Source organism: Abramis brama, assembly GCF_963993115.1.
Source record: "Abramis brama genome assembly, chromosome: 1".
In the NCBI taxonomy this organism is placed as follows: Eukaryota; Metazoa; Chordata; class Actinopteri; order Cypriniformes; family Leuciscidae; genus Abramis; species Abramis brama.
In genome coordinates, this window is record NC_139963.1 from 79,737,143 (window position 1) to 79,764,735 (window position 27,593).

The 27,593-nt window shown below is 43.1% G+C and overlaps 1 protein-coding gene and 1 long non-coding RNA gene across 6 annotated transcripts in view; one reads left to right on the forward strand and one right to left on the reverse strand.

Annotated features, from left to right (window-relative positions):
- Window positions 1-27,593, reverse strand: part of LOC311084150 (neoverrucotoxin subunit beta-like) — a 53,382-nt gene that overhangs the window by 20,698 nt on the left and 5,091 nt on the right. The window contains exons 2-7 of one of the 5 annotated variants that reach the window (XM_084116057.1): window positions 20,819-20,936; window positions 20,597-20,693; window positions 14,956-15,048; window positions 12,222-12,462; window positions 11,770-11,929; window positions 11,122-11,317 (exon numbers count right to left, since the gene is read on the reverse strand). Coding sequence is in view for 4 of the 5 variants with exons in the window: in XM_084116053.1 (XP_083972179.1) it covers window positions 14,956-15,048; window positions 20,597-20,693; window positions 20,819-20,908 (280 nt within the window). In the remaining variant the exon portion in view is untranslated. The remainder of the gene's footprint in view (window positions 1-11,121; window positions 11,318-11,769; window positions 11,930-12,221; window positions 12,463-14,955; window positions 15,049-20,596; window positions 20,694-20,818; window positions 20,937-27,593) is intronic. The other 4 variants (XM_084116055.1, XM_084116056.1, XM_084116053.1 and 1 more) reach the window with 4 other exon arrangements.
- Window positions 1,498-8,809, forward strand: LOC311084238. The gene is made up of 3 exons (XR_014606463.1): window positions 1,498-1,652; window positions 1,727-5,843; window positions 5,987-8,809. It is a non-coding gene; the product is annotated as an uncharacterized lncRNA (long non-coding RNA).

Below are 27,593 nucleotides of genomic sequence, written 5' to 3' on the forward strand. Positions count from 1 at the left end.
TTATTTATAGGCCTAGGCCTGAGGGATGAAACGAGTTAAATTCAACAAGAAAAAGAGGAAAACATAAAGCAGTTAGCCACTTTTGCTTGTGGATGAAAATGTTTGTATATAAAATAAAGAAATTAACAACATATTCAAGGGATTTCGTGATAAAAATAAATAATATCATTAAGGATAAAATGGTGGGTCACATTAGTAGGGTTAAATATAAGAACTTAAATAAACCCTAAATGTATTCACAAAATAAATGGGCAGCAGTTTCTTCAAAAAGACCACAAAATGAGCAAGTTTTATCAATATCAAGATATTTACAGATAGATGAATTAAACGTGTCGTTCAAATCTTTTAAGTTGTTGCGTGTGTAATAACGCGTCGTAGGTCACATGATAACGTCAACATGGCAGATGTCCGGTTCGCATTCATACTCAACGAGATCTGGCTATAAAGTACCTACTCTTTTAGCGCTCGTTAAGTAAGTACTTATTGAAATTAAGTACCTACTCATTGAGTATGCGGTTTCGAACGCAGCCTCAGTGTGTGTGTCAGAGGGGGAGTGGCCAGCTGTGCTCACTCAGTGTGTGTGTGAGAGGGGGAGGGGCCAGCTGTGCTCACTCAGTGTGTGTGTGAGAGGGGGAGGGGCCAGCTGTGCTCACTCAGTGTGTGGCTGCGTTCGAAACCACATACTCAATGAGTAGGTACTTAATTTCAATAAGTACTTACTTAACGAGCGCCAGATAGCCAGATCTCGTTGAGTATGAATGCGAACCGGACATCTGCCATGTTGACGTTATCATGTGACCTATGGCGCGTTATCACACGCGCAACAACTTAAAAGATTTGAACGACACGTTTAATTCATCTACAGTGGGTACGGAAAGTATTCAGACCCCCTTAAATTTTTTCATTCTTTGTTATATTGCAGCCATTTGCTAAAATCATTTAAGTTCATTTTTTTTCCTCATTATTGTACACACAGCACCCCATATTGACAGAAAAACACAGAATTGTTGACATTTTTGCACATTTATTAAAAAAGAAAAACTGAAATATCACATGGTCCTAAGTACTAAGTACTAATGTGACCCACCGTTTTATCCTAACGATATTATTTATTTTTATTTTGAAATCCCAAAATTGTCATCTCTTGAATATGTTGTTAATTTCTTTATTTTATATCCAAACATTTTCATCCACAAGTAAAAGTGGCTTACTGCTTTATGTTTTCCTCTTTTTCTTGTTGAATTTAACTCTCATTTCATCCCTCAGGCCTATAAATAACAAAAAATGCATTTTTTAAATGTATTATAATGAATTATTTAAGAAAATATATATTAAGATATTCAACCTTGTAGGTTCTTTTTTCCTGTGTAAAAAATCTCTTATGTGCAAACCCATGATTGATATATATATATATATATATATGTATATGTATATGTATATGTATATATATATATATATATATATATATATATATATATATATATATATATATATATATGTATGTGGTGATGCGCTCCATCATGATAATGATTAGGGGCGGACCGGGTATGCGCGGCAGATATAAAAAGGGGACGGGAATGGCGCCTAAGCGAGCGCGTCATTCTCGTTCTGGAAGTGGCGTCATCCTGGCACGCAGTGTTTACGTTCGGGAGGTAAGAAATGTTGGTAGCTGCTTAATTCTGAACGTGCGTTAGAAAAGATAATTTAAGACTCATTCAATTCACAGTGCGACTGAGGAGGACTGTAAACTCATTGATAACGTATCCGTTATGGCAAGCCTGTAATTTGCACCCTATAGAGTGCACTGAGCGGTGTGATTCACCATTTACCGGTAAGTGATACTCATTTCAATATCAGGTTCACAAGACCATAAATTCGCAAATTCTAAACGATGCGATATATTGTTTTTTTTTTTTAGCGATTGATCCTATAATTCGCACCCTAGTGAGTGCACTGAGCGGTGTGATTCACTATTTACCGGTAAGTCATACTCATGTCAATGTTAAGTTCATGAGATCATAAATGTGTAAATTACAATTATCGTGTGTTATATATTTTTTTAGTAATACAGGGGTGGTGTTACAGCAGGCTTGGCGGGAGTAGCTGGGCTTAGTGACGACCGATTGGATTGTGTTTCCCCTTGCCAGAAACTCCTCGACCATTTCTCAGTGACTATTTCTGGAACAGCGTATTTGTTGTGATCATCTGACTAATACTTTCTCTTATCTCTCATCCGTTTTGAGACGGCCGGAACAATAGCGCATTGTCGGCCGTAGTGACACTCTCCAAACCTAGCAAATACAGTGCTGATCTTTGGGCTGGAGTACAGTGGCGAATAACTGGGTTGTCATTTCTACTTGCTCTTTTAGCAGAAACATTGTCATTTAAAGTATTTACGTTTGTAAAATTGTTATTGTCTGTTTTTGAATGTCTTGCATGTATTTCTAAATCCGACCTGAGAAGGGTATACTTTTAAAATACTGTAATCATCAGGCGACGCAGTGTTGGAAAGCTATTAAAGGTAGGGTAGGTAGGAATTTTGTTTGTTTTGTTTGTTTAAACTGTGTTATATACCAATACATAATTAAAATGTAAGTGCTCTGAAAAAGAGAGTATAAAAATCAAGTGACCGTAGACCTTTTAATTTGCAATAAACACAGCTCATTATTTCCATTCGGGACGAAACAATTGATTGGTTTGGGTGACTGTCACTCTCTCTCGCAACCATGGCTACCACCACTGTTGCAAGATCTGCCCATGTGCGCGCACCCGTTTGACTTGAGGAGTGCAAGAGAGACTCGGAACCTATGAAGAGTAAAATATGGCAGAGAAAGAGCATTCAAAATTCAAAACGACCTCCTCTGCTTCGCCCTAGACCCCGGACCTGTCCTCGATCCGACGATGCGGTACTTGTCTCCGGAGTGTAACGTTAGTCCTCATCAGAGTCAACAATGTTTTCATCATGGAAAATCTTACATGCAAAACACCGTATATGTTAGGAATCTTACACGAAATTCACCTTCATCACAGTGTAAAATGGAAAAACGTGCTAGCTTGATAGTGAGTACTAAAAGCCATCTTATTTGTTTATATTCATAGTGATAAAGTTAGGTATTTTATTACATGTGATTCTGACATGATGTCACTGCATGCACTGCGCTTGTAGCGGCTGTAGACTAGGCAATAAAAAAAAAAAAGGAAATCTTGCAGCCGCGAGAGACTAACGCCTGAGAGACTGTAAACACTGCGACGCGCACAAACTCAGTTCCAATCGATGATCCTTTCAAAACGTTTATTGTAGGCTACTTCAACATGTAAAAATACAACTGGTACTGCAGTTACCAAGTAATAAAGTGCTGCGTGCATGTGAAAGTGCGGTCAACAGAAAAGTCTTCGCTCTCAGGCTCACTCCCTCTCTGTGTCAAACTCCCATTGATTATCCCAGGTGAAAGTGAAGCAAAACATATAAGCCACTATCACTTCCGCCCAAACGCCGGTGGACACGCCCACCACCTACGATCCTTGTGCAGTGAATCACATAAACACAGAATACATGAGATACTTACAGATGACTCTTACAGCGCTCCTTCCTCTCCACTCCTCTCAGGTAATAAATGCGTCTTCCAGCTGAGCCTGAGCGTTTGGCGTCGCGCGTTCATGTGTTTTGGGGGCGTGGCTTTGGAAGGAGCCCAGAAGGGAGGGGGTGGAGTGAATGGAAATAATTAGCTGTGTTTACAACAGTCGTGAGAGGTCTACAGACACTCGATTTTTATACTCTCTTTTTCAGAGTACTTACATTTTAATTATGTATTGGTATATAAAGACAGTTTAAACTAATTTGGAATGTTTTTTTTTATTTTTTTATTCCTACCTACCCTGCCTTTAATGAGCGTTGGCCAGTGAGTGGTTGCTTTTATTTTTTTTGTGTAAACAACTGATTCCATCTGTCCACATATGATAAGGGTTCAACCAAAAGACTATTACGTGGAAAGTGCGTGTGTGTATGTGTATGGTTGCTTATGTCTCAATTTGTCCTCTCTTCCCTTTTATCCAGACTTGGGGTGCCAGTTCAACGCCCACGTTCCCTGGTGTGGTGGTGGTGTGCTTCTCGCTTGCAGTGTTCACAGAGGGTGATTGGGTGCTGTGTGGTGAGAGCACTAATAGTTGCAGTGTTTACCGGGCAGGCGAACTGAATCCCCAATTCTGAAATGGATAAGTGCTATGGTTGACATATTTATTCTAGTGTGTTTGTATTATGCCTTTTGGTATTTTTCATATTTGTATTTAATAAACGATTTGAAACGTTTCCTTGTTGTCTGTTATCTGACCCAGTCACCGCTTATCTGTGTGCTTTGCACTTGATGTACAAGCGGGTCCCCGGCCATTTCCGGGGTGGCAGGCGCGCAGATGGCACTAGGGACGGGGGGGACATGACCCCCCCAGATTCATAGTGACCCGATCCGTCCCCCGCCCTCACTATCCCTACGAAAGGCGACAAAAATCGGTAAAACGGGATTAATCAGTGTTTTCGCTATACATTGTGTATACACTATACATAAATGTGTTTTTGCAAAACGGATTTAAATCCGATCTTCAGTTCCCGCGCTATATGCAGATTTAACGGAGTGCACATCACCAAAATCAACAGATATGAGCTGCATTTTATTGATCATCAGCTAAAATTTCAAAATCAAAGACCGCAATAAGAGAGAGCGGTAACAGCCCTGGTAAGATCATTTCGTTTCTTTACTTATAATGATGATTGTGTGTTAAGCGTCTGTGACTTACTTTCACTTTGATTTGCGATAGTTTGCACGTTGGCTTAATGAATAGATGCTCAGCTTCTCATCTGCGGTGGTGCGTGTTCCAGTAGCGTCGTCATATCTGTCTATAACATGTCATATAGCCTATAACACGCTCTCACACCTTTATTTTTTTTAGCATTTTTGGGAGGAGCACAATTTACATATGTGGTTTCAACAACCAGATGCATTTACACTTGTCCAGTTTCGTCTGGAATACGTCTCAGATCTCCTCCTGAAGTGGTTTGAGCGATCGGATTCAAATCCGTCTCGAATGCGTTTCGGAGGGCATTTACACCTGGTCTTTTCACGATCGGATAGCTATCCGGTCACAGAAAACGCATGAAGTGGCTAGGTGTAATTAAACAGCCCCTATTTCTGAGCTGAGCTGGTGATTTTCTGAACTGAATAAAATTGACTGTATAAATGCCACATAAAGGCAATGAAGAGACAAAAAACAATCACCTTGTTTTTTCAAAAACCAAACAATTAGTATTATTCTTATTTGCACATAGGTTCCAATTGCTTTTTTGTTCATAATGATATACTTTGTATGCTGAGATAAGCAAATGTTTAAATAAAACATACTTTGCTGAAGACATGAAGTTTTGGTGGGTGATTGACATACTGGTCAAATAACAGTCTGATCATGCATTGCTAGTGGTGATCAGGGGCCTGTACCATGAAGGTAGCTGAACAAACTCGGGGTTACAGGATTAGTTTTGAGTTGACAAAACCAAACCGATGCAATCAGGCTTTATTGGTACCATGATGCAGCTCATCAACTTTCTCTGTCAACTCAGGCTTTGATCCTCAAGCTATGATTACTCCACGCGCGCGTGCACATAAAAGAGTGACGTCGGCACTGAACAACCAATTGCGGGTAGAGCGAGAGCGATATACTTTTCCGCGGAGGAACGAGAGATAATCATTCAGAATTACGATGAATTTAAATATGTATTTCAAGCTCGAAACAATACGTTCTCTGCTGCCAAAGCAAGAGAAGACTGTTGGAGAAAGATTGCTGATTCATGTTAATGTGTAAGTTAAACAAATACGTTATATATTTATGTAAAATTATGTATGTGTAGCCTATACGTGTAATGTAGCCTATATCCTATTTTTATAATATATAAAAATGTGCATGGATGTACTAAGAAAGATTAATATTCATTGATTTTTAGATGCAACCCCAACTCCAAATGTTCTTGGCAGCAGATAAAGACAAAATATAAAAATATAATTCAAAGTGGTGAGTATTTACCGCAACCTTTTATTACTTTTGTGAACATTTTATCATAAACACTTGTTTGCAGCAAACAGAAATAAAGAGTTAAATTCAGAAAACCAGAATACACTGGCGGAGGAGTTGTCTCTGAGTAGGCAATAAGGGACGGCCGATTATGGATGGGATTACAGGTGCTGTACAATCTGACCCTGGTGCTGGCTCCTCTAAGCAAGTAACACTGGGTACGTGTGCAATACATTACTACTTTTTTAAGTTTTAAATATGGCTGACTGTATGTTCTGCAGTAGAGGGAAATACAGTGTCCCTGTTGAAGCCAGCACACATACACACACACACACACACACACACACACACACACACACACACACACACACACACACACACACACACACACACACACACACACACACACACACAGGTCAGTATGCAGCAAACAGAACACCAAACATAACCTGCTTTACAACAGTTATGCTTTACATTGGCCTATTTTTATTTATTAGGGTGGAGGAAATGAAGACACTCTGTCTGTGTGTTCTCAGACAGTTTCTGATGTGAATGCACTGGGCTTTTTATTATGGCAAACATTTGAATGTGTGGCATAAAAAGGGACTGGCACTTACACATCTCTTTTATTGTAGGATTTTTCAGAACCTGCCCCAGAAACTGAGGCCTCTACCTCAATGGGCTTCAGAAGAAATGTGTAAGGATTTAAAACCCTTGACATAAATTACAGTCAGTCCTGTGTTTGTAGGAAGTCAAGGAACTTTTTTTGAGCCTCCAGAAAACTTGTAATGATCATGTTTGTGGTGGAATTATGTTTTAGGTGGAAACAGACTCAGTCAGGGCCCTGTACAAAATGAGTCTTGAACTAGACTGCACACTAAAGGAGTCTTGAACTAGACTGTTCACTAAAGGAGACTTGAACTAGACTGTTCACTAAAGGAGCTGGACTGTGAGCTGAGAAGGCTCAAAAAAAAAAAAAAAAATTGGAGATCAAACAGCTGGATAAAACTGATCTCAGTATGTGAATTTATTTAACCAAGTAACACTTTAGTATGAATATTTATTAATGCAACTTTCTCTTGCTCTTTCTCCCTCCCATCCCACAAAACCAATAAAACAGTTTGAGACCTATCTGCAGTTTCAATGTGCTTTTATTAAGTGTAATATTGTATGGTGATTGCCTCTACATCTGCACCAGCTGGGTGGGCCGCTCTGGTGACTCTGAAGCGCCGAACACAGTTGAAATGTGCCTTTAGGATGCCAAAGGTCATCTCTATCTTCACTCTGGTTTTACTGACGGCCACATTGAAGCGGTGCTGTGGCCCTGTCTGTCTGAGGGTCATGATAGGGGGTTATTGTGTAGGTTTTTCTATCTCAGTTCAAATTAACAGTGTTTTGTACTGTACCAAATTTAACTTGCTTTCCTCAAAGCGCTGACACAACAAAGACTCACGGAAAATTCATGAGTCAAGCACTGGAGCCAGGCCATTTGGCATCCAAACTTGTGATCATACATTCATGACCACAAGTCGTCTGCAGATGAAATGTTTAGTAGATCATTGTTATATCTGTTAATGTTAGGCTACTATTAATTTAAAGATTCATCTCTCAGAAAATAATCATCTCACATATTCACATCATCTCTACTTGAACATTAAGGCTGTGATAGGACTTCCTATTAACATAATCTGCCTCATGTTCCCCTAGAGCAGTGGAGATTGGAGCAATAGACTGCATGTTGCAATGACTCTAGGGAATCCTATCATAAGATTAACAGAATAATAATAAAAAATATTTAAAATAATTCTTAACATGTATTGTATAGTAGCCTACATTTGTGAAATTTGCTTCTTTAAAAAAAAAAAAAAAAGTGTTCATGTGATGTCACCCTATCAATATATCTTACCGGCAATTTTATAAAAGTCCTCTTTTATGGACATGGTCGATAAATGTCCGGGAAACACTATTAATGAAACTATTAATGTACTCCTGCAGAGCGAGGACCACCTTGCGAATGGTTCGACAAACATATGTTTTCCCCTAGCTTCTGTGTGTCACCCACCGTGCAAGAATGTACCACTTGCAAAAAAAAAAAAAACGCAACGCAATATTTGCGGTACAGTAAGTGCATGAATTCGACGTGTTAAATTCTTTATGTGCGGCTCAAGAAGTTCGTAAAGATAAGACATTGCTTCCGCGGAAAATCTGTATCTTTCATACAAATAATTATCAGGAAAGGCAAGGGGATTTTGTCATGCTAAAAATTATTTCTTTACGAAGTACTCGTCTAACAATTTGCGCTGAGATGTCACCGGATTTGGAAGAAAAGGTGAATAAGTTACGTCACCTATATGTTTCTTTGCTCTCAGCTGATTGGTCAAACTTCAGTCTGAGATCTCGAATCCAGAACATAACCTGCCCCGGAGCAGGTTAGCCGTGCAGCGTAAGATACCATGGCAACGAACACCGATTAAAGCCGAGCTACTTTCATAGTACCTAAAACCCAGGGTTGGCGGAAACTAAACTGAAACATAGCTGGCTAGCCACCTAAACCGGCTTCATGGTACAGGCCCCAGGTAGGCCTTTGTTTACCTTTGTTCATTGTTGTTTATCCATGATTTCAAATAAGAATCCCCCAGTGGCTTTTTAGTGCAAATCATTAGCCCAAATTACGCAAAGTTACTACTTCAGCACTAGTTAAAGTCCAAATTACGCAGAATAACGAATTGAGTTTAAATCATTTGCTGACAGCTTGGTCCCCCCCAGTTAAAAAATCCTATCTGCGCCCCTGCGGGGTGGCGTAGTCTATGTTGTGCCATAACTGGTTTTGTATTGCGCTTAAGAGAGCAAACTGCCATATATATATATATATATATATATATATATATATATATATATATATATATCACCAATTCACAAAATTAATGGAATGCATAGCTGATATAAAAAATTGGATGAATCGTAATTTCCTACTTCTTAATTCTGAAAAAACAGAGATTCTAATTGGACAAAAATAAATTATTGCTCTTTGATACCAATCTTTCATTTGAAAGTCACGTGTCTAGTATCTGTAAAACCGCATTTTTCCATCTTAAAAATATATCTAAATTACGCCATATGCTCTCAGTGACAAATGCGGAACAGTTAGTTCATGTGTTCATGACCTCAAGGCTAGATTATTGTAATGCTCTACTGGGTGGTTGCCCTGCACGCTTAATAAACAAACTACAGCTAGTTCAAAACGCAGCAGCTCGAGTTCTTACCAGAACCAGGAAGTATGACCATATTAGCCCGGTTCTGTCAAAACTGCACTGGCTCCCTATTAAACATCGCATAAATTTTAAATTTTAATATTGCTGATGACTTACAAAGCACTAAATGGTTTAGCTCCGCAGTGCTTGAGCGAGCTCTTAACGCATTATAGTCCGTCACGTCTATTGCGATCTCAAAACTCCGGCCAGTTGATAATACCTAGAATATCAAAATCGACTGCTGGCGGTAGATCCTTCTCCTATTTAGCACCAAAACTCTGGAACAGTCTTCCTACCATTGTCTGGGAAGCAGACAGACTCTGTCAGTTCAAAGCCAGATTAAAAACACATCTCTTTGACCTAGCATTCACATAATACATTATAGACTTCTATAATCCAATATTAGGCTGCATAGATTAGGCCAGCCGGAACCGGGAACACTTCCCATAAATCCTGATGTACTCGTTACCAGGGACGTGCACAGACATTTTGAGGGGCAGGGGCTCAAGTGAAATAGCCTAAAGGGCACTTCTCATAATTACGTTTTTTTTTCTTCTTTTTTTAAACAAAAAAGTATATATATTAACGCAACTCTGACTTCCTTTACAAACATACAAGCTTGATAAAAATTATCATTATAGAAGGAAATTTCAGATGGCACTTAGAGGCTTTTTCATCTGAACTCTTCATATTTAGAATAACCTAAATAACTGCATCAAGCAGAGGGGCATGTTTTACTAATAATTTATTTTTGCACAAGTTACTACATCGTTTGAATTATTTTGGTGTTATCAGAATACATAACACTTTAAAATTAAACTTACCAAAATAATTGAGTAAAAATTCAATAAAAGCCAATGTCATGTATGTATTTGTGGTTGTATGGAATACTATTTTATAAAGGTTTAGAGGAAATAAAAAAAGTTAAATTACTCATAAATAAAAAGTTAATTTATAAATATTGTTATTTTTAATGTTTAATGTTAACTTATTTCTACTCAGTTTTATTTATTAATGTACCAGATGCAGTTACTCAGATTTACTACATTTTTTAGAGTGTATCCTCCATCTGTTTGCATCTGTAGATTTCTTCTAAATTCACCAATTTAGATTTCTAAATTTCAGGGGGAAAGACTCTTGATGTTGTAAGTCATTAACTGGGGACGTTATGTATGCAAATTAGGCGTCAACTAGTTCAAATGCGCACATTTGCATCTAATTGACAGGGCAATGCAGGTAATTAGGATAAACAAAATAACTAAAGCATATCACCCGGTGGTCATATGCTTATTTTATTAACTTATTTTATTACTAACTTATTTTATTACATGGCTTGGTTGAATTCAAATGTAGAATGCGGTGTGTTATTTCTTGATAACAGACCGCTGTGCTGAGTATAAGAGTATAACAGACCGTTGCCATGAAAAACAGAGCGTTGCTATGGACTCACAGGATTCTAACCGTAGAGACGGAGCGCACTATTTTCTTTAGCGGAAGCTAACAATCGGGTTTAACAATCGGGGGAGAGGGAGAGGGAGAGGGAGCGCTTCAGAACTCCTGACCTGATATTTAGATATACTATTCTTCAATAAATATATTTGTTTGACAGGGAAGCTGTGCGCAAACAGGAATATATATTATTTTAAAAAAAAGAAAAAAAAAATGATGTAACGAGCAGGCACTTTCTCTCCAGGAATAAAAAGGGCAGGTACTCAAGCCCCCTTTGATGTCTATGTGTGGAAGTGCCTGCTCGTTACATCATAAGAAGAATGGCGTCTACATTAATATTAGTCTCTCTGTGTATCCCAAGGTTTACCGCAGTCCGCCGGATCCAGGCCGTATCCAGATCTGACGAAGGACCAGCGCCTGGACGTGATGACAAACTCAGTACTGAAGTGTCAAGTCTCTCCGTTTCCTGAAGTGAGCTGGACCCCGGCCGTATCCAGATCAGATGGTGGACCTGCACCTGGACCCAACCATGACGCATCCCTGAAGTGCCAGCCTCATCAGCCCTGCAAAGGCCTCATGGACATGACCAATCTGACCTCTGACCTGTAATGCTGCCTGGATCATAATCATACACTGTTCGCTCGTTGGCCAGAGGAGAACTGAGACTGAGCTTGGGTTCTCCCAAGGTTTTTTTCTCCATTCTGTCACTGATGGAGTTTTGGTTCCTTGCCACTGTTGCCTTGGCTTTTGGCTTGCTTAGTTGGGGACATTTAATATTCAACAATATTATTGATCTGCCTTATTATGGGTGGACGATGATGCAAGTTGTATTATTTTCATCTTATCAATGTGAAGCTGCTTTGGTACAATCTGTATTGTAAAAAGCGCTATATAAATAAAGGTGACTTGACTTGACTCAGTGTGCAGTGTGAGAGGGGGAGTGGCGAGCTGTGCTCTGTGTGTGTGTGTGTGTGTGTGTGTGTGTGTGTGAGGGGGAGTGGCCAGCTGTGCTCACTCAGTAGGTGTGTTGGACATCGCCTGCGGCTGGATGCACCCGATCGGCGAGAGTAGCCGTGTGCCGGCGGGGAGGAGCTGCAAACGGAGACGTGAAGTCGGACACTTTCTGGTTCCCTCATCAGTGACCGCTCACGTGGTGTTTGCATACTTTACCACAGCTGAAGTGAAATAAATGCAATATTTGCCAAATAATACACAGATGTTTCAGAGACATTTTCATTCAATACTTTATGAAGGCTACTGCTTCATACAGCGTCTGTTTGAACAATAATAAAGTTCAACATAAGCTACTATCAATGAAGTGGAGTCTACGTTTTTTAATCAGTTTTAATTTGATAAACATGACACAATATAACATGACAACGACATGAAAAGAGTGTTCACTGTTATAATAAACTGATTTGAGAGCTTTAGAGGAACTAAAGGTGTTCGAATAAACATGAAACACACGTGATCGTTGTCATGCGGTGAATCCGGCCAATCGTGGAACAGCGATGTGTCGTCATCAGCCCTCCTGCAGCCGCTCTTGAGAAGCTGCGCTGGCTGAGTTCTCCGGCTACTCTCGAATCAGTCTCGCGGTGCTTTGATGGCATACGTCACAGTCATGTGGCGTCGGCGCTGTATCAAGTCGGACAAAATTTCTTACCGGCATGCACTGCTTTAAGTCAGCCGCTGATCGGTCTGCGCAGAGCTGCATGAAGTCGAACAAGCCTAGTGTCAGTGTGGGAGGGGGAGTGGCCTGCTATGCACTTCTGTGCTCACTCAGTGTCAGTGTGAGAGGGGGAGGGGCCAGCTGTACTCACTCAGTGTGAGAGGGGGAGTGGCCAGCTGTGCTCACTCAGTGTCAGTGTGAGAGGGGGAGTGGCCATCTGTGCTCACTCAGTGTCAGTGTGAAAGGGGGAGTGGCCAGCTGTGCTCACTCAGTGTCAGTGTGAGAGGGGGAGGGGCCAGCTGTGCTCACTCAGTGTCAGTGTGAGAGGGGGAGTGGCCATCTGTGCTCACTCAGTGTCAGTGTGAGAGGGGGAGTGGCCAGCTGTGCTCACTCAGTGTCAGTGTGAGAGGGGGAGTGGCCATCTGTGCTCACTCAGTGTCAGTGTGAGAGGGGGAGTGGCCAGCTGTGCTCACTCAGTGTCAGTGTGAGAGGGGGAGGGGCCAGCTGTGCTCACTCAGTGTCAGTGTGAGAGGGGGAGGGGCCAGCTGTGCTCACTCAGTGTCAGTGTGAGAGGGGGAGGGGCCAGCTGTGCTCACTCAGTGTCAGTGTGAGAGGGGGAGGGGCCATCTGTGCTCACTCAGTGTCAGTGTGAGAGGGGGAGGGGCCAGCTGTGCTCACTCAGTGTCAGTGTGAGAGGGGGAGGGGCCAGCTGTGCTCACTCAGTGTCAGTGTGAGAGGGGGAGGGGCCAGCTGTGCTCACTCAGTGTCAGTGTGAGAGGGGGAGGGGCCAGCTGTGCTCACTCAGTGTCAGTGTGAGAGGGGGAGTGGCCATCTGTGCTCACTCAGTGTCAGTGTGAGAGGGGGAGTGGCCATCTGTGCTCACTCAGTGTCAGTGTGAGAGGGGGAGTGGCCAGCTGTGCTCACTCAGTGTCAGTGTGAGCTTGACACTGAGTGAGGTGACATTAGGCTTGTTTGAGATGAACGAAATCTGCGCAGAATCGATCACCGGTGATCAGCGCGAGATGCATGCCGGTTAGAAATGTGTCCGAGTGTGGTCCGCCTTGCTCTGATGTCATGCTGACGTATGTCAAAAATCTCTCGCGAGCGCAAGGCGGAGGTGTCGGATTCTGCAGTCGAGCACAGTTGCTCTCCACCGACTGTGCTGATCAAAAGCATGATGGGAAACGACTTGCTGACGACACAGCTTAATGCTCATTGGTTTAAACAACCGTGATGTATTGTTCTCTTTTAAAATGTTTGATTTTAAAACTCTGATATCATGTTTTATGTGTATACGTGATGTGTGAATACTCCCAAACTACCTAACAGTGCGATCTCTATTGGTTATGCAATGTAATTTTTATAAAAAAATAATAAAATAAAAACACATGTCTGTATTAAAGAAAAAAAGACTGATAAACATGTATTTGGAATGGAATTAAATAAGTAGGCTACTTTGGGTGTCTTGTTCATTATATTTATTTTCATATAAAAGCAAAAGAACTTGAATTACATCCAGTTTATTAGCAACACTGTGCACGAGCGTGAATCCCACGATATCCATCTCTGATCTCGCAGGTGTCAGATCCACTGCGAGAAGAGAGAACTGTCCGGCTTGCCTGCGCTTTTTTCACTCCTCCTCTCACTGCAGCCGCCTACTCTCGCAAACATTTCAGGTGAGGCAAGGCGCATCTCAAACAAGCCTACTGTCAGGGCCAGCTGTGCTCACTCAGTGTCAGTGTGAGAGGGGGAGGGGCCAGCTGTGCTCACTCAGTGTCAGTGTGAGAGGGGGAGGGGCCAGCTGTGCTCACTCAGTGTGTGTGTGAGAGGGGGAGGGGCCAGCTGTGCTCACTCAGTGTCAATGTGAGAGGGGGAGTGGCCAGCTGTGCTCACTCAGTGTCAGTGTGAGAGGGGGAGGGGCCAGCTGTGCTCACTCAGTGTGCAGTGTGAGAGGGGGAGTGGCCAGCTGTGCTCACTCAGTGTCAGTGTGAGAGGGGGAGTGGCCAGCTGTGCTCACTCAGTGTCAGTGTGAGAGGGGGAGGGGCCAGCTGTGCTCACTCAGTGTGCAGTGTGAGAGGGGGAGTGGCCATCTGTGCTCAGTGTCAGTGTGAGAGGGGGAGTGGCCAGCTGTGCTCACTCAGTGTCAGTGTGAGAGGGGGAGTGGCCAGCTGTGCTCACAGATAAATTTTACTATATTTTTTGCATTTCTAATCCAAGCAACGTCAAACTTGGCACTGCACTTACTTGTGCCCGTAGCAAGACAACGCTCAAGTTTGAAATCCATTGGACTAACGGTTCAAGAGATATGCGAATAACACACACACACACACAGACAGACAGACTGACTGACTGACAGACAGACAGACGTTGCTGTAATTTACAGATAGACGTACGAGGAAGTGATGTACTGTTCAAGAAACATGCAGGTTTTATAGTGTTGTTTAACAAGTATTGGTAATTAGTGATGCAGTATTTGATGAAGAGGGGAAAATAAACTTTTATTTATTTATATATTTTATGTTTGTAAAGCACCTGGAATGAAGGTATCCCTGCGGCAGTCATACAGCATACCAGGAAACAGAGGTCTTCCTAGAGCTGCCACTTCAATGGCCTGTGATGCCAGGGCTGCAGTAAATAACAAATAAAAGGTATAATTTATACTTAGAATATTTATCATATATTAACAAAATTATATCTGATGGTAATGAATACTGTTTAACTCTTTACCCGTCAGCATTTTTGAACAAAGTAGCTAGCCACTGCCAGCATTTTTGATCATTTTCACAAAATTTTCATGACTCCCAGAATATTTTGTTGTGTGAATATCTCAAACATGCAAAATTTCAAAATAAAGAGCACACCCTCAGCTTTAAAAAACAAAAAGGTTTTATTCTAGCTTTATGCGTTTCCTTTTTAAGTTAAAAAACAACAACAACAATTTGAGCAAAAAGCTGAAAAAATCACGTTTTTGTCAAAGACTATATCTAGATCTAATTCAGAACGATGATCAAATAATAGATGGATAGAGTAGATTGAGTCAACACCCTCAAAGCTTGCACAGTCCTATAGCTTGTCCAGGGTCGACTTTTCATTCGATAACATTAGGCAGTTTGATTAATGTGATGTTTAATGTTGATGAATGAATGTTTCTGCTTCTTTTTCACCTGTGTTTTGATCAGGAGATTCGGTACTCTTTCAGAAGATGCGTAATAGTGCCCCCACCGTAAAACAGTGAAAACACGAAATGCCAGAAATTCCCGTCAATGGCGGGGAAGCGTTTTGTCACAAATGATGGAATTTCCCTCAATGGCAGGGAAAGAGTTAATACTGAAGAAATCCATTTTAAAATAAAGATGCAAGCAGCAATATGGGGTCAAGCAAGCACTGAAGCCACAGCAAGCACATGGCATGGCAAAGAAAATGATTTGCATGTACACATTTAAAAGACGCTTTTATCCAAAGCAACTTACAATAGAGTGTCTTACATCAGTCACCAGAGCGAGCTGTGCTTGCACCTCCTATTCAGGCAGGCACAGCAGTTCCTGCTTTTGGCAGAAACCAAACGGCTCTCCCAGAGGGCAATTTACTTTCTGGCTGAAGATTTGGAAACTTTGGGTCTTGTCCCTGAAAGGTAACAGCTCATAGATTCTGATCTCTCAACTGAGGATGTTGAGACACTTTTGACTTCCAGAGCTACCACCACAAGAAAATTGTATGACCTAAAATTGCAGAGTTCCTTTGTAGGATCTTTCTGTGGTCCTGGAAAGTTTTTTATATTTTATCAGAGGCTCCATTTGAGCCCTTAGAGTCAGCCTCAGAGAGGCTTCTCACTTTTAGGGTGGCTCTACTATTTGCATTGACATTGCTCAAAAGAGTAGGAGATCTGCAGGCCCTGTCAGTAGACTTTCCCCAGGTATGATCAGAGCTATTTTGCACACCTCCTGTAACCAGCTCCTGTAACAAGGTCGTACTTCCCTTCACCGCATGAATCACCATAGCAATAGAGAGGCTGCATCTACTATAACCAATCCAGGCTCTTAGGATTTATGTCGGGCCAGTGGCGTACATTCTCCCAGTTTTTTGCAAGTGTGGATATCTGCAGGTTGGAGTAATGAGCATGACGAAAGTTTGGGGCATGCCGAATGGTAGGTGCGCGTAGAAGGGTCTTTATTATTGGTCGCGAAAGCTGTCGACCAAGGTGTGCGGCAGGGTTAGTTTCTGTTGTAGCAATTCACACCTCCAAAACACACCTCCTTTCTGCACGCCCAGTGCTCTGACCTGCAGCTACCCCGTCTTGTTTTCTGGTCTGCTTTAGTAACACAGTCACCACTGCATGTATCCTTGGGAATTTTAAGAGATTGTTTGTCTAATTATCAGGACGCTGTTAAAGCTGCAAAGACTCAGTATATATCAAACCTTGTGCAAAACAACTGCCACAAACCCTTTGTTCTTTTTAATGTCTTAAATAGGTTAATCCTATTAAAAATTAATCCTCCTGAACACACTGGTATTATCCCTAGCGCCCTTTTGTGTGACAGATTTTGTAAATTCTTCACTGATAAAGTGTCCAGTATCCGGGCTGTAACCCATTGTGTTGTGCCTGATCCAAGCATTATACCTTTATGTACAGCTGTTTTTGAAGATTTTGTGCCATTATCTTTTTCTGATTTGTCAAAGACGGTTCAAGGTTTAAGACATTCAGTCTGTTCCTTGGACAGCCTTCCTGCCAAGCTTTTTAAAGATGTTTTTGACACGATTGGCCCGTTTATTTTAAATCTGATAAATATGTCTCTGTCAGCTGGGTATGTTCCGGCAGCTTTTAAAAAGGCCATTGTACAACCTCTTTTGAAGAAGCATAATTTAGACCCCTCAGCTTTGTCTAATTACAGGCCAGTTTCTAAGCTGCCCTTTCTATCCAAAGTTTTAGAAAAAGTGGTATATGCACAACTCCAATTGCACCTCAATTTAAATAATATCTGTGAAAAATTCCAGTCTGGTTTTAAATCCTGTCATAGTACGGAAACTGCTCTTTTAAAAGTTTTTAATGATCTTCTTTTAATCTCTGATTCTGGTAGCTCTGCTGTACTAGTACTCTTAGATTTGACTGCAGCGTTTGATACTGTTGACCACAAGATTCTATTGTCTAGACTCGAGTCCTGTGCAGGCATCACAGGCACTGCTCTGAAGTGGTTTCGGTCATATCTGTCAGATAGGTCTTTTTCTGTGAACCTCGGGCCTTTTTATTCAAAGAAAGCCCCGATTACTAGCGGGGTGCCTCAGGGATAAATTTTGGGCCCAGTCTTATTTTCGTTGTATATGTTGCCCTTGGGATCAATTTTCCAAAAATATAACATCTCTTTTCATTGCTTCGCGGATGACGTCCAAATTTACTTACCTTTGAATACTAATACTAACTCAGTTGAAGCACTGAGAAATTGTTTACATGAAGTAAAAGACTAGCCTGGCTGCGCCCTCCTACGCACTTCCGCTCAATTTCATTTTCCTTCAGTACTACGTCTGGGACTGCTGTATATTCTTAGGTTTCCAGAAACCAATTTTTTGTAGGACCAATCAGCAAACAGAGGGAGTGGCTGAGAACGATGACGTTGATGTAGTGCGTCAGTTTGCGTTGGAGTTCAGTAATGGCAGCGGAGAAAGACGTGAGAAAAGCTATTCGGTCCGTTGTTGCAAAACTGCCGAATATATAGAAGTTAAAGCCGGAGCAAGAACAATGTTTGCTAAGTTTTGTTGGTGGCCATGATGTTGTGGCCCTCCTCCCCACGGGGTTCGGGAAAAGTTTGATTTTCCAGCTCACTCCGCTAATGAGTTAGCTAAGGCGAACGATAGGGATGCAAAGCCGATAGTTGTTGTCGTCTCCCCTCTTGTTGCACTAATGGAGGACCAAGTGAAGGAGGCAGAAAAGTTAGGAGTTCGTGCTGGGCAGCTCGGGGTGCACGATGACCGTGACATTTTGGACGGTGATCACTGTACAGCATTTGCGGCAGATCCGAAACGACCGCAGCGGCATAGATATATACACTAGATGTTGCCTTAAAGACATTCGTTCCAATGAACTGCCGTAGACAAGGCGACTTCTAGTGTATATATCTATGCACCAGTCTGCGTACACGTCACACACCAGGATGCGCGCGCGCCCTCAGAGAGGTAAAAACTATATAAATAGGCTACTGTTCGTTTTCTCACACAAACCGCTCGTTTCATGTCTTAGGCCATCAGTGTGTACTAACGATGGGGAATTGTTTAATTTGGACGATGGGGAATTGTTTTCATTTGGACTTTGTGCATGCTCTTTGAGACAGTGACCACAGACCTGCATTAAATGACTGAGTGTCAAATATACATTTAGAATTTACAATTGTTCCTTGAACTCTTAAATTCGATGAACAAAACCTGCAGCTCTCGTTGACAGACATCTTATTCTAAACATAATCCTCTGATCATTCGGACTTGTTGTTTCCGGCCGGTTTCGGCGCATGACATACGTCACGACCACACGTTAGCGATTGGCTATGGCAGATCCTGAGTGACTCTGGGCAGATCCAATAGTTTTGAACTTCAACAGAGTACCCGCCTACAAGGAAGTAAACGTTTCTCAATGGAGCGAGGCCAGACTCTCTGTACAAATGAAATGTACGAGAGTCTGGTAGAACCAGGCTAGTAAAAGACTGGATGTCACTGAATTTTTTTTTTTTTTATTTAAACGATAAAAAAACTGAAGTTATAATTTTTTGGAGAATTTGATATCTCAGGCTTAAGTGCTCTTGGCCCAACATTTTCAAACTGCTGCCCATGTGTAAAAAGTCTTGGTGTTTTAATTGATAGTTATTTTAAACTTGAAAGTCAAATTAGCTCAGTGGTAAAATCAAGTTTCTTTCAACTCAGACTTCTTAGAAAGGTCAAGCCGTATCTGCCACATAGCCAACTGGAAAAAGTTGTGCATGCTTTGATTACAAATCGTTTGGACTATTGCAATTCATTATATTATGGTCTTGACCAGGGTTCAATTCGCCGATTGCAATTAGTCCAAAATGCAGCGGCACGTCTGTTGACAGGAAAAAAGCGCAGTGACCACATCACCCCTATATTGTCGTCTCTCCATTGGTTGCCTGTTGTTTTTAGAATTCATTTTAAAATCTTATTGTTCGTTTTTAAATCGTTAAATGGATTGGCACCTCCATATTTATCAGACATGCTTAGTTTGCACACTCCTGTTAGAACACTAAGGTCTACTGGCCAATTGTTTTTAGACTGTCCAAGGTCTAGACGGAAAACCAGAGGAGACAGAGCTTTTTCAATAGCAGGACCTACGCTCTGGAACTCGCTTCCTCTCAGTATTAGAGCAGCTACCTCTGTCGAGTGTTTTAAATCATTATTAAAAACTTATTTGTTTGCATTGGCGTTCTAATATTGGCTGAGCTGTGACATTTTTTATTCTTTGTTGTCTGTTTTTAAAAAAAAAAATTTAAATAGTTTTGTATTTTATGTTATTTCCTATACTTGTACAGCACTTTGGGGCAGTAGTGACTGCTTGTAAATGTGCTTTATAAATAAACTTTGACCTTGACCTTGACCTTGACCAAGCAGTGCCTTTCCCATTGGATTATAGATGCTATCGCTCTGTCCTATGAGGCTCTCGTAATGGCTTTGCCTCTGGAAATCCACAAGGAGTGTAGCATCTTCTATAGCTCTATCTAAGGGTGAGCCCTGACCTAAGGTTTGTGCTGCAGCCGGCTGGCCCTCTCCGCACACATTACTCAGGATTTACAGTCTGGACATGGGCTTAACTCCAGGGTCACAGGTCCTTCAGGGTTTACCAAGTCACGTCTGCATTCAACAGTATTACACAGCCTTGTTGAGCAGAAATTCTTCCTCAGTGTGGCAGCGTTGGTAATGACATTCCCATAGTGTCAATGCCATGACAGAGTTGAGTTCCGAAAGGGAACGTTTCTGGTTACGCATGTAACTTGGTTCCCTGAAAGGGGAACTAGATGCTGTCATGGTGTTGACACTATGGAAATATCATTACCAACCCCTCTTAGGGAACCAGGTTATATACGTAACCTGAGACAATTTTTCCTTCAAATGATATTGAATCTGTCCAGTGATATTTTTGATAGCACATTCACATTTTGTAACAACATTTCAATCTTACCTGGATGTTTTTTGTTTCCTTCGTCTGCTAAGAAATGAAGTCCTCTGGTGTCTTTATTTAAAATCTGAAGTTCATCAGGTTTGGGTTGTAACACTTCCTATTTTTGAAGGAATGGTTCATAAAAAAAAGTCTAAAAAAAACTTCCACAGAGGTTTTGTATCCTTAATCTCATGAAATACATCTGGTTACACTTGCACATTTTGTCTGAGGAAGTGCACTTACCTGTGCATTCACCGCAGCTAGGGTCGCCAACCATAGATATGTACAGTAGATGCAGCTCGGCTGCTTCAGGTACGTCAAAAGTGCCGCCATCTTGGAATCGTCAACACGGAGACGAGACCTGTTTGAATGTGAAGGAGATGCCTGTCACAACCTTTTCTTGTTTAGTTTCATTGTCATATTCTGCTTAGTTTTCCCTGTCACCATTTGGTCTTGTTCTTTGTTGTTTCTTAAGTGTTCCTTTCTAATTATTTATAGTTATAGGCTGCCTGCATTTTTCTTATAAAATAAAGGTACAATTATTATTATTATATTAACTACTATATTATATTTATTCTTAAATACTGTAATTTCATAATAATGAAATAGTGCAACCCTACAAGTAGGCACGATGTAAAATCGCAATTTTACCCAGAATTTAACCAGATTTTCCCCCTAAAGTGTGCAGCCCTAGTTGCTCCTGATTTCAGCATGTTCACAGTTGTTGTTGTTTTGTACAGGGACCGAATGCCACTGATGAGTCCTGCTGACTCCTCCTAACCTTCTCTGATCAAGTCAAGTCAACCTTTATTTTTATAGCATATTTAAAAACAACAGAAGTTGACCCAAAGTGCTTTACAGAACAAGCAAGAATAAATACAATCAGCTTCAAAAACCCATTTCATGATCTATTCAAAGCCAAAGAAAACAGATATGTTTTTAAAGAAGACTTAAGAAGACCTCACATGGAAAGGAAGACTATTCCATAATTTCGGACCCTTCACTGAAAAGGCACGGTCACCCTTAGATTTATAGATTTAAGTGCAGTGCAATGATTGTATACTCCGTCTGACAAGCGATCCTAGGAATTCAAACTCTGTAACTCCAGAGATGAGTAGAATAGGACCATATCAGACAAGCAGGGAGCTCTCTGTTGAAGTTGGCGAGGGCAGGCAGTAAAATTCCAGAAGGCCAGACTAAGCAACAGAAGGCAGATCATTCTCAATGCATTCACCAGAACAGTTCCGACTTAAAATCCACGTGCTCCAGCCCCTACAAGTTTGTGCTTGGGGTTAAATTTGACAGAGTCCAATTTAACCCCAAGCATGTTACCCTCAGGGCGGGAGAGAGTATGCCCTTCTTGGCGTTGCATCTCAGCCCCATAGAGAGAAGATGAGCGTAGATCGATCTCAGTGTCGAAGCGCAAGCTCTTTAGACTGGGCCAGTATAAGCCAATTGTCTATGTAACATGGCTAGGTCGAATGGAGGGAACAGATATTTGTAAGCTTCGCCCCCAAAAGCAAACTTGGGATCCTCCTGTGTTGTGGCAATATTTCTATATGAAAGTATACGTCCCTTAGATCGATCATGACGAACCAAACGTGATGTTGAATTTATGACACGATCATCTTTACAGTTAACATCTTGAACTTGAGCGCTTTGACTGTACGTTTTAAGCCTCGAAGATCGAAGATTGGACGCAACCCCCCATCCTTCTTGGGGACCAGGAAGTATCTGCTGTAATAGCCCGACTCTCTCTCTGGAAGAGGAACATGTTCTATGGCCTCTTTACTCAGCAGAGATTGTAGCTCTCGTGACAGTACATGCGCCAGTTCCGGTCTCACGGAAGTGGATACCACGCCGTTGAAACGCGGAGGACGATTAATAAATTGGATTCTGTATCCTATTTGTACAGTTGATAGCGAGAAACTCAAACAATCCTAGGATGTTATTCAAGGTTTTAAATTCGGTTTTTAATCCTGTGGCTAATAATTATCTGACTGAATCTGTTTCTACATGTGAAAATTTCTTACATTTTTTTGTGGAGAAATTAGTTACAATTAGACAGTCTATAGTACCTTCCACTTAGGGGTGGGCGATATGGCAAAAATATCATATCACGATTTTTTTCAGGAAAATCACAATTAACGATTTTATCACGATTCTTTTTATGTTGGTTTTACTATTTTGTGACTTAGCATTACAGCCAATCTAATGTCCATATTCTAAAAACAAAGCCTTAGGTAACAAAATATACAAATAAAAAAATGGCAGACAGGGGCAAAGATAAAAATATTTGTCATTATTTTCTTTGTTATTAAATATTAAGATCAAAGATACACATTACACATACACAACTTAATATACAAATTAAATAGGCTAAACAGTGCTTTATGTTTTCAGCTACAGTAGGTGTATTTAACAGTAGCATTGAAGAAAGTAATTAAGTGAACAAATATGAAAATAAAACAAAACAAAATTCACTGTATAAATTGATACTTTTAACTACTATTAAAGTTATCAGTCGAGAGCAGTGAGTGATTTTCTCCTAGCATTTTGTTGTTTTATTAACATTAAAGGGATAGTTCCCTTTCAAGGGAACTCCCGTTGCGTCGAGAATGACGCTATGGGGAACGCTTTGCGTGATGACGTCTTGAAGCACATGTAAAATCAGTCCAATGGTGTAGCGGGACGTCAGAGGCGGGTGACGTCACGTACCAGGAAGCTATAAAAGCCGGCCCGAAACAGAAAACGAAAGCTTTCTGAGTCTTCAGTAGCGCTCTGTGTTGAAATCTGTCTGTCTTATTTGGTGTTGTCTGTATATATATATATTATATTCAGTATGGCGAGCAAGCAGCAGTTTAGAGTGTGTGTCCATCCCTGCCCGCGTTATTTAACGGGAGGTGACACACACACTCTTTGTGTTGTTTGTTTGGGAGAGGAGCATGCCCAGTCAGCACTCGAGGGTGGTGACTGTGAGCATTGCTGTGCGCTTCCATTGCGTACGCTCCGATCCCGCTTGGCTCGGTTCAATCCCGACCACGTTCCCCAGGGCTTTGGTCCCGCCGCTGCCGAGGCACGGCGTCGATCTCAGACCTGGGGTTCGCAGATGGATCTATCAGTGGATGTTGAGACGGGCTCTGCCTTATCTCAGCCTCCTTCTGATAGATCCAGTGCCTCTCATCAGGGTGTGGAAGCACGCGTTGCGGTTACTTCCCCCCCGATAGAGGCACCAGTACTGCAACTATCCAGCTCTGAGGAGTTGGATGTTGTAAGTATTGATGCTGAGTCTGAGGATTCGCCACCTCAGTCTCATGCTTTTGAAGAACTGCTCGATGTGATCACGAGAGCAGTTGACAGATTGTCTATTGAGTGGCCAGAGGATAGGCAGGACGTTCGTTCAAAAAGCAAACTCGACGAACGCTTCCTGCCATCTCGTGCTCAGCCCCAGCGTAGGAGCCTGCCGTTTTTCCCCGATCTCCACACCGAGGTGTCGAGATCGTGGGGGAGACCAGTCTCTTACAGAGTTTACACACCACACACCTCTCTATATTCCACCATTTCACAATATAAAGAGCATGGTTATGGGGAGATGCCGAAGGTGGAAGAGACGCTCGCGGGCTATCTCTCTCCAGCAACGGCATCTTCCCTGAAGGCTCCTACACTTCCCTCAAAGCCAGTAAAGTTGACATCTACCCTGATTAATAAGTCGTATGCAGCCGCTGGTCAAGCTGCAGCGTGTCTGCATACGATGTCCATTTTACAAGCCTATCAGGCAGAATTATTGGGGGATTTAGAGGAGGGCGGGGGAATCGGTCCCGACACTGTGGCTGAACTGCGCAGAGCCACGGATGTTTCTCTCAGAGCCACCAAGGAGACCGCTAAATCTATCGGGCGGTCTATGGCAGCCCTGGTGGCCACTGAGAGGCATCTGTGGCTCAACCTGAGCGATATTAAGGACAAAGAAAAGCATGTTCTGTTAGACGCTCCGGTTTCCACTGCCGGGTTATTTGGGGATGCAGTAAATATTGCGGTTGCAAAATCACAAGAAGCCGCTAAACAAGCATCTGCTCTTCAAAAGCTTCTTCCCCGCCGTTCTTTCTATGAGGCTGCTGAGCGGGAGCAGCCTCACTCCTCTAAAAAGGGTGCTGAGCATCGTGCCACTCAGAAGCAGAGCGTGTCCTCCCGTGCTCCCCCACAAAAATCTCGGGGACACGGAGGGCGCGCTCAAACCCAGCAGTCTTCGAGGGGTAGAACGGATCTGCGGACCGTTATTACCGCCAAGAAGGCTGCTGGGAAGAAATCCTGACGTCCGAGGGCTCAGGATTAATGAGGGTAGTCCCCCCCGAAGCAGAGCGGTTAACACCTCTTTTTACGGTGCCCGTCTCTCTTCGGTACCCTCAGGGGACCGTTCTGCCAACCCTGCCGCCATCGGTGTTACAGGGCGCAGCGGTCTCCGGCGAGCACATATCTCAAGGACCACCCGGAAACGTAGTGGCCTCGGGATGCCCGCCCCCTCCGAGGAGGGTGTTAGAGCAGTCTGTTCGGTCGCTCCCTGCCGGTGCGCCGTTACAGGGCGTCGAATTGACTGCTCAACAACAACAAAATCCAGAAACCAGTCTCGAGAGGCTGGTACCTCTAGTAGAATCTTTGACAGCGTGGAAGCTACTGTCAAATGTTTCTCGTTGGGTCCTGCAGACCGTAGAAAAAGGGTATCAGATACAATTCAAGAAACGCCCACCTCGGTTTATGGGGGTCCTACCCACAGTGGTGGGCCCCGAGCAGGTTCTGGTTATGGAACAGGAAGTAAACACTCTGTTAGAGAAAGGGGCCATAGAATATGTACCTCCCTCCGACAGGGAAACCGGGTTTTACAGCCGGTACTTCATAGTTCCAAAAAAGGACGGGGGATTGCGTCCCATTTTGGATCTTCAGTCATGCAGCTCAAGTTCAAAATGTTGACATTGAGACAGATCGTGCCACAGATCAGGTCCGAGGACTGGTTTGTCACGATAGATCTCAAGGACGCATATTTCCATATTTCCATCCGTCCGTGTCATTGGAAGTTCCTGAGGTTTGCTTTCGGGGGCAAAGCATACCAATATCGTGTTCTTCCATTCGGCCTAGCTTTATCACCCTGCACTTTCACGAAATGTATGGATGCAGCTCTGGCGCCTCTGCGCCTTCAGGGGATTCGCATCATGAACTACATCGACGATTGGTTGATTTTAGCTCAGTCGCATCAGTTGGCGGTTCAACATCGAGATGTTGTTCTCGCCCACATGAAAGAGCTGGGGTTACGGCTGAACGCCAAGAAGAGTGTGCTTTCTCCACTCCAGAGAACCACTTTCCTAGGCGTGGTTTGGGACTCAGTGTCGATGCAGGCGCGCCTGTCACCGCCACGTATAGAGTCCATCCTTGCAGCTGTGAAAAGTGTAAAGCTAGGCCAGCTACTCACTGTCAAACAGTTCCAGAGACTGTTGGGTCTCATGGCAGCAGCTTCCAACGTGATACCTTTTGGACTGCTGCACATGAGGCCCCTGCAGTGGTGGCTCAGGACCAGGGGGTTTTCCCCGAGGGGCAACCCATTTCGCACAATCAAGGTCACGCGGCGATGCCTACGTGCCTTGGTTATGTGGAAGAAACCTTGGTTCCTGTCCCAGGGCCCAGTGTTGGGAGCTTCTTGTCGTCGCAGACTGCTAACAACGGATGCTTCCCTCACGGGTTGGGGAGCGATCCTGGAGGGTTGCTCAGCTCAAGGTCTGTGGGAAGACCATCATCGTTCCTGGCATATCAATCGCCTAGAGATGTTAGCTGTCTTCCGGGCTCTGAGGAGCTTTGTCACAGACCTCAGGGGACACCATGTGTTAGTGCATACGGACAACACGTCGGTAGTCGCCTACATCAACCACCAAGGGGGTTTGCGCTCGCGCCCATTATCAAATCTGGCACGCCATATCCTCTTGTGGTCCCAGGGGAAGTTGCTGTCACTCAGAGCAGCCTACATCCCCGGGGTTCAGAATATAGGAGCAGACACTCTGTCGAGGCAGGGGCCGAGGCCCGGGGAATGGAGGCTCCACCCCGAGGTGGTGGAGCTGATATGGAGGGAGTACGGCCAAGCACAAGTGGATTTGTTTGCGTCTCGAGAGACGTCTCACTGTCCACTTTGGTTCTCCCTCACGCATCCAGCTCCTCTGGGACTGGATGCTATGGTTCAGACGTGGCCGAGGCTACGTCTGTACGCCTTTCCCCCAGTTGCTCTGCTCCCGGGAGTTCTGGAGAGAGTTCGCAGGGACCGGGTTTGCCTGCTTCTAATAGCCCCGCGTTGGCCGGGCAGAGTATGGTTTCCCGATCTGGTCTCCCTCCTCGACGGGCATCCTCTGGAGTTACCCGTCAGGAGAGACCTTCTGTCCCAGGCAGGGGGCTCAATATTTCACCCCCGCCCAGAACTGTGGAACCTGTGGGCTTGGCCTCTGAGGGGGCCCAGCTCATAGAGTCAGGTCTCTCAACTGAGGTTGTTGAGACCATTCTACAGTCCAGAGCTCCCTCCACGAGGAAACTTTATGCCCTGAAGTGGAGAGTATTCACTTCTTGGTGTAGTGACCGTCGGTTGGACCCAGTCCACTGCCCAATTGGTACAGTGCTGGAGTTCCTGCAGGACCGGTTCACTGCAGGTCTGACCCCGTCCACTTTAAAGGTCTATGTGGCGGCCATAGGTGCTTACCACATTCCTTTGGGTGGAATGTCTGTGGGGAAGGACCCTCTGGTATCTCGTTTCCTTCGTGGCACTTGGAGGCTGAGGCCTGCAGTCCGCTCTAGGGTGCCGCCATGGGACTTGTCCATTGCTCTACAAGGCCTGTCCCTGGCCCCCTTTGAGCCCATTGAGGAGGTTTCGGAAAAGTTTCTGACTTTGAAAGCTATTTTCCTTCTTGCCATTTCTTCTCTTAAGAGAATTGGGGATATTCAAGCATTGTCGGTTGCTCCGTCCTGCTTAGAGTTTGCTCCGGGTATGGTGAAA